Below are 8,223 nucleotides of genomic sequence, written 5' to 3' on the forward strand. Positions count from 1 at the left end.
CCATCGCCTTAAAACGACTCACCAAAGAGCAACTCACTCACTAGATAAATACTAGTAATCATATGTCACCCTAACATAAAATGTTATATTGATAATATAGATCGCTGTTTCTATATAAATACATAAAAATTATATTTTTCCTCAGGTGTACGAAGCCCTGTATGCCCTTTTGGGTCATTTACAAGAAAGGAAGGCTCAAATTTAAGCTGTTACACATTTCATCCTGAACCTCTTATTTATGTCGACGCCATCAAATCTTGTAAGCGTGTCTGGCCTGATGCATCACTTCTTCAGATTGAATCTGCAGAGGAACAGGCTTTTATTACCTATCAAATCAATAACTCGCAAGGTATATGTTGAAAGAATGGTAAACATATTGAAAAAAATATTCAGTAGTATATATCAGAAGGTGCTCTCCATACAGGTAAAAAGGGTTTTCATCCAATCAAATACATCGTTACAACCAGAATTAAATTATTTAAAATTGGATTAAATGATTTTTAATATTTTTAATGTTGTTAATGAGTTTTCATTGGAGCAATTTAGTTAAATACATATATTAAATGAATGTCATCATTTTGTAAATTCTATAGTTGATTCATTGACCTTGTAAGCAAATACAATTTATCATTTAATAAAATTCTGACCGACATTTTCTCTCAATGAAAGAAGCTTATTTCAACTTATGTTATACGATATAACATAACTCGGGGCAGTTTACTCTTCATAAGCAGCGAAGCGATTCATAAAAATGCGTAAACTGCTTACATTTATTGTAAAACATAAGTTGAAATAAGCTTCATTCCTTATAATTTAATTTCAGAGTAGACAATGACACAATTTCTACTCCAGAAAAAGGTTACAATTGAGCATATTTTAAAAGTAACGTCAAGCGGAGTAATACATGTATGTTCTTGATGTAATTTATTGTGACGTAGGCAACTTATGTTACACTAAATGGATTAAAGCTTATACCCAATCAAATGACGAGTTACTACTAAAGTTAAATTTTACCAATTACTGTAATACACTGAATTGCCGAATTTTACCGTTTTTCCCCGACCATGACGAGGGGCACAAGGGGAGGGGTGTGACAGGTTGACAGGGTAAGGTAACTCTATGGTACCTGATCCCCCCGCTGATGTTTTGCAGATCCGTGCTGCTCCTTTTGTATAATGTTTAATGGACTTTTGAGCTTGAATATAGCGTTTATTATCTCCATTTATTTAATGAGTAGAAGATTATGAAGGTAAGATAAAGTTTTAAAGATTAGTGCACAATCTAACTTTCAATCTGACTTTCAAAAATAAAATTAAAATTGTAAAAGAAACCCATTTTAACTACAAATTTTTGTAGAAAATTTTTTTAAGAAGAAGCTAAGAATAATACAATGTTTGATACATTAACATCGAAGCCTACAGGCATAAAAAATAACAACTGACAAAGATAATTTTAATACGCAGAAAAATAAATATTGACCGATGAACAAATCGGAATTGAATAAAGACAAATTGGTAACACATTGACAATAAGATAAGTGATAAAAACCAGTAAGCATTCTTCAAACAGACAGTTTGTATTTGCAAGCTAGTAATAACAACAACCATATGATTTGTAAAATAATTCATATCAAGGTCAAGTGTTTTCATACGTTATCAACAAACATTTTATCGCTTTACAGAATACGAAATTACAAGCCCGTACAAGTTTTCAAGCCCAAGCATCTGTGCTGCGCATATCATTGTTATCTTTCTTTTCAAATCAATAGAACAAACACATTACCTTTACAGTAAAGCGTGTCATTCTGTCGGGACTGTCTAGAAAATCGATATGTATCTTGTCTGATTCCTAGTTATAAAGCGTCTTACCGTGAAGCATGGCCGATGTGTGGTATCCACCAGATATAAAAACTTGTCAGTCTCCAAAAGTTTCCTGTGAAGAACATGGCAAAAACTTATTGGTTATGTTCTGCGAGGATTGTAAAGTGGCATTGTGCTCGACATGTGTGAAGGCAAATCACAAAGACCACAACTGGGACCTTATTAGGAATATCGCTCTCCAAATACATGGTAACATTGAATCGGATTTTAACGAAATAAGAGATCATCACTTTAATGAACTCGAAAAAGAATTGAGCGCTTTTCATCAACTGGAAGAAAGAAATACGGCAACCTTCAAAAGACAAGAAGAAAAACTTCAAATTCAGTTTGATTTAATTGTGCAAACAGTATCGGATGTTAAGGATAAATTATTTAATTGTTTGAAAACTCACTGGACGAAGAAGAATGAATTTCTAGTTAATATGAAGGGGCGTATCGAAACACAAAGAGATATGGTCGGCAAAATAATGTCTTTCATAGAAGAGAACAATTTGAGCGATTCCCATCTTGTTGAAACCTACACACAGTTACAAAACCTACTGATACATGAAAAATATGAGTTTTCTGAGAATGACTTTGCTATTCGTTTTCTTTCGGGAGAACTGGACCAGTGTGCTTTAGAGAAAATGATTGGACAATTAAAGAATGTTGACAACTTCACATTTAATCCCATATCTAGTTTTAAATTGGGAGAATCTCAAATCGATTCAATTCAATCCGTCAACGAGAATACAACTTGGCTTTATCAAGAGCAAGTGTGCTCACTTGTCGATCAGAAAGGAATAGTGCAGGACAAAAAGCAAGTGGACTGTGAGTTCGGAGATTTTACCGTCTGCTCCAATGGTAATATTTACTTTACAGACTTAGACTCTAAAAGCATCAGATTATTAACATCATCGGGTGGGGACAGGGTTGTGTTAGAAACTGAACCTCTAGTTCCAACGGGAATTTGGCGGTCTATCATTGGAGGTCTGCTGATAACACTTTGTGAAGAGGACGATCCGTACAACCCAGATAGCACGTGTAGACGTTTGGTGGAAAGCATAACTTTAAGTGGAAAGAAGGTCAAAGAAATTGAATTTGATACCAAAAACAACAGACTGTTTACGTTTCCCACTAGAGTTATACAAAACAAGAACACAGATATATGTGTTATTGACATGAAAGAGTGTGATGTTGGAGATGTGCATATTTTATCTTCCAGTGGTGTGAGTAGATTCGTGTACCGTGGATGTTATAGAAATCAAAAGAATCCCTTTTGCCCGAGCGCATGTGTGTGTGACACAGAGCACAATATAATAGTAACAGACATTTACAACAGTCTTATCCATATTATTCACTCAGATGGAGAGCCTTTAAAATTGGTTTACATGGAAGACAATTTAGAACCTTCTTGCATGTCCATTTGTAAAGGAATTGCGTGGATTGGAACCACAGATGGTGAAGTGAAAGTTTACAGATACACTAACAATCCGGAATCATCCGAATCCCAGCTATAATTTCCGAATCAAATACATGTATTACATGCAGTAACTTCAACGTGTGACCAGTAAGCTTAGTCACTTTAAAGAAGACATTGATTTTTATCCCGAAATAAACTTTCAAATACATACATTTATTATACGATAATTGAGAAGTTAAATAATAAAGATATTGTATTAAACCTGCCCCCTGTTTATGCAAGTTTTTTTTAATTCTACAGATAGATAACAAAATGTTAATATGTAATATAAATGTGTGAAGATGCATGTTCTTACTTACAATTAATCATCAATTAATCAAATAATTACAATTATATCATTTGATGAAGATTTTGTTATTTCTGACTGTTAATTTATTATAGCCCATCGAATTAAAATATAACAAATAAAGCCATTATTCATTTACATATTTTAAAATGTATTCTAGGTGTAACGACTATATATTATACCTAAACAATAAATGGTCCGATATTTTCAATCATGGTAGCATTTTGAAGATGTTATCAAATAAAAATGCTCAAACAAAGGAATTCACAATTTTTTTTATCATTGAGCACCTTATATTTTACATTAAATAAATAAACTAATGTAGATAATAACTATGCCAGACTGGTGTCTTTGAGCCATGCAAAGTATAACCTTCTATCTACAATTGTTTCTTTTCCCCCTAACATGAAGACTCCTCAAATTATTGGTGGAGGGCTGCAAATGTTTGGATATACCTAATATGCTTGATATTCAGGGTCACTGTGAGCATAAGGGTTCTTTTTCATGCCAGCAGGAGCTCGATTTATACGGTCTTGTCGGTAGAACTGCATGGTCTCCATGTCCCGCAGTGGACTCGAACCCTCAACATATTTTAACGATCACCCCCTTTCTTTGAAGTCTAGAGCAGACGTTCTAATAACTGCGCAGAAAATACATAAGTTTGTATAATTTAACCGTTTTGCAGTAAAAGATTATTTATTTACTGTTAAACATCCTCTTTTAGAAAATTTCATTTAATTATTAAGGAATTTCATGACGTGATATTTTTTTACTATAGAGTATAATTTGTACATTTACATCCTTAATACGTGAAAAAAAAAATAATGTTCAAAATTTCAAAGTTAACGATAAGAAAAAGCTGATGAAGTGACACATGGCTCATACAAACTTTGCTCGATCCATGCATCACCAAGAAGCATAAAAAAATCAAGCAAAAAGCGAATATGTGCACATAAGATTCTTTTTGTGTGAGATGGAAAAAACAACAGTTCAATGTTTGCATATAAAGTAAGTTAAAGGAAAACGTTATTCAGTAACTTATTTAAATTTGTCCTCGTACATGTATTAATATAAAACGTGGCTTTGGGATTCCATAAGACTGCAAGCGGAACAAGGTCATATGAATTAAGGGCCTTATTCTTAAGGACTTGCAACAGTTTCTTTGTTATCGTTATCATCTTCCGATACGGGATCTTCAAACATCAGATGGAAATGACGAACCAACTTGCCACCCGCAAAGGATCCGATGATGCCACCAATGAAACCCGCAATAAAATTCCCTATTCCTGGTACCACTGTACCAAGAGCTGCACCAATTTTTGCTCCAATGACAACCGCCAATTCTGCTCCAGCAATTCCACCTAAAATTTCTCCAAATGTAATTTGTGTTTCTTTTCCAAATTTTCCGCCGTCACTGATAATTGATAATCTTACATTATTTGCATCTATTATTATGCCTATCGCAGTGACAGTTGCTGCCAATTTATTTCGTTTCATCCACGTCACAATTGCGTTTTCATTTCTAAATGTGTCAACATTAATTTCCCTGATGGATACCATGTGTTTATTAAACTTGTCCAAATTCTCCTTGCCTTTGATTCCAAGATTAAGTTTTCCAGATTGATCTTTTATTAATTCGGTATTTGTGATATTGTATGGCTTTCCTTGACCACGCATTGGTTGTTTTTCTTTAGAATTAAACTGTGGTATAGCTTCTTCTCTGATTTTATCATAGGCCGCTTTCTGGACTTTTATCTCGGCAACTTTTGTTTCTCCCTTGCACCCTTTATTCTCATACTGAGCTGAGTGGTCAATCGATTCCGTAACCCACTTTTCGGCAGTATGCATCTTTTTCCTCTTTTTGAATTTGAGAGTTAAGTTTCTGTGCTCCGCTAGGTCCTCGAATTCCTCTTTAGACATTTTTCGAAAAACATACCTATACTGCCTACTGGCTCCATGGGCAGCGGGAGCTACACTAGGTAATACATCGTGTGTCAAAATATTCTCAATTTTAACGTAGAACTTTTCATTACTGTCGTCAGTATTGGTAACTTCAACAACCTCTACTTGATCCATATTGCCTAGATCGTCTTATCAACTGCTATCTGAAAAATTGCATTGAAGTCAGACGACACGTTCCTCTAAAATAAAATGTTTCCTAAAAATTTGTCATTGGAATCCATTTTTCCTCACAAAAAATTAGGGTACCTTACCAGGCATTTGGACAAGATACCTCAGGGCCATATTTCTTATGTAACCCTTATGGTAATCTTATAAATGGCATAATACCACGATTTTTGGTGTATTTGAATTTAAAAATATTTTGAAAACAGTGTAGAAACCAGAGGATAATGATAAGTATAAGTAATTTTTGATATACAGCTGTAATTAATTATATTGTATGTAATTGGGAATTAATAAAATTTACATGATCATCTATCAGAATAAAAGGTAAAAGGTATAACAAATTAAAACATATAAATTTACTGTGTTTTCGGGCAGAATGAATTTTGTCCACCACTCGAACCACACTTGTATGTCTTCGGCCTAACGGCCTCAAGCAACTTAACAGCTTTGTTTCATGCTGTCCTGGAACTCATGCAGTTAATATTTACATTTCCAATGTCTTTGTCCGAGATAAAATTATACAATCTAGAGAGAGGGGTCCGGAACATCCCTCTGAAATTTGTAAAGTTATTTACTGCACAAACTAAACCAACTAAAAGTTATTTAATTATAAAACAAATCAACTAAAAGGGACCTTAGAACGCCCCCCACCCTCCCCAATTGAAAATGTGGATTCGTGATAAGTTGGATATATAAAAATGTCATACACATGAAGGTATGACGTATTATTTATAAATGTACAAATGGACAACCCTCTCCCCGGCGGAAATAAATTTTCACATTTAGGTAAGGACTTTACGTATTTTTTTTTTCTTGTCAAGAAATTTCTGGGTTGGATTTTTTACATGTAGAATCGTTTTGAAACCCCCTTGGAAAAAATGTCCTCAAAAAGATCCGCGCCTTTTTTTAAAATTTACATAAGTATCAATATTAAAATAAATTTATTCAAATATGTGTGGCAGTTGGCAGTAGGCAGCTGACAGTTGGCAGTAAGCAGTCAGCAGTTGGCAGTAAGCAGTTGGCTGTCGTATATGGCATGCCACACATATTTGAATAATTTTTTTTAAATATTTTTTTTTTTTTTTTTTTTGGTGGACAAACAGATTAACAGATAAACAGGGCAGAAACTGTATAATCCCGAATCTTCGCCGATTATGATGCATAAAAAAGATCTAACAGTGCTTTTTAGGTTCACAGATATATCGTATCATACGTACATGTATACAGGTAACTGCATGCATGTTAAATTCATATTCTGAATTAATTTGTTTTTATTTAATTAAAACGTAGAATTGCACTTATAAATGGAGTTTGCTACATCACAATAATCTTTTTTTTTTTTTTTTTTTTTTTTTTTTATTGAAACTTTCACACATATTACAAACATTACAAGCTTCTGTATGGATATATGTACAATCAAAATCAAACAAGACTATTTATAGTTGGAACATACACAATTAGTGTAAAAGTTTATGAAGAGAGAGAGAAAGAGAGAGAGAGAGGGGGAGAGAGGCAGGTAAGCATTACATATTGTGCCCTAAAAACATAATCAGTTTTCTTTAAGCTTACCATATGAAATAAAAAAAGAAAGAAAAAAGGGGTAGCTAGAGAAAGACTAGTGCAGTGCAGATAATGTTCTTATTTTTGCCACCCATGTCCATTAAATCTGGCATGTCCTCATAATACTTCTATAGGCTAAGAGGATCGGGCGCGATGGACATATTTAACATCGGGATCGAAATACATGCCAGCCTTTGTTTGTCCGCCATTTTCACCGGTTCCCACAACGTGATTTGTACGAATTTTCACGATGGCCTACAAAGGAGGACAAAAAGTGCAGAAGGTTATGGTGCAGCCTATTGTATCCTTTTTTATGCTGTGCAAATTTCTGCAGGTCTACACTTTGGTGAAAAGGAATAGGAATTAGTTATTTGTTTTAACACTTGTCAGTAGTCACTTTGTAAACAGTACCCACGCTATCATCATGATGTGTCGGTAATATCATGGAACACTTTTTCTTTGCGTAAAAAAAGGAATTCCAAATTCTTACTTAAATATGACATCTACATGATCAAATGTTATTCGTTAACATCGATAAGCAAACATTTTAAACTAGTGGTCATTTATTATCCATGCAACATGCTTAATTTATGTGTAGTCTTAATTTGAATAAGGAAGTCTTAATTATAATAAATTGTATCATGGTAGTTAGAATAATCTAACTGTGTCTCGGGACAAGCTCTCACCACAGTTAGAATATCACCCATATACCAATGTAGCAAAAAATTGCAGAATCGCACCGAAACGATTTTGAAGGATACAAACGGATTTGCACTGAAAATAACTCATAAATTAATCAAAACAAACCTTTTTTGGGGCTACTAAAGTATTTAAACCTAAAGTTTAGTCTAAATTAAGACGAAAATTCAACTAATTTTCTCAACGTTTTTTCTCGCTTCAAATTTACA

General features: G+C 33.7%; 1 protein-coding gene across 1 annotated transcript; it reads left to right on the forward strand.

Moving 5' to 3' along the window:
* The first annotated feature begins 1,876 nt into the window (after positions 1–1,876).
* LOC134247151 (uncharacterized) lies at positions 1,877–3,379 on the forward strand. The gene has a single exon (XM_062729488.1). The coding sequence runs from the start codon at positions 1,877–1,879 to the stop codon at positions 3,377–3,379; it is 1,503 nt and encodes a 500-aa protein (XP_062585472.1).
* Positions 3,380–8,223: the final 4,844 nt, after the last annotated feature.

The sequence above is a fragment of the Saccostrea cucullata genome, unplaced genomic scaffold (assembly GCF_032062105.1).
Source record: "Saccostrea cucullata isolate Sc308-1 unplaced genomic scaffold, CSIRO_AGI_Scuc_v1 ctg927, whole genome shotgun sequence".
Taxonomy (NCBI): Eukaryota; Metazoa; Mollusca; class Bivalvia; order Ostreida; family Ostreidae; genus Saccostrea; species Saccostrea cuccullata.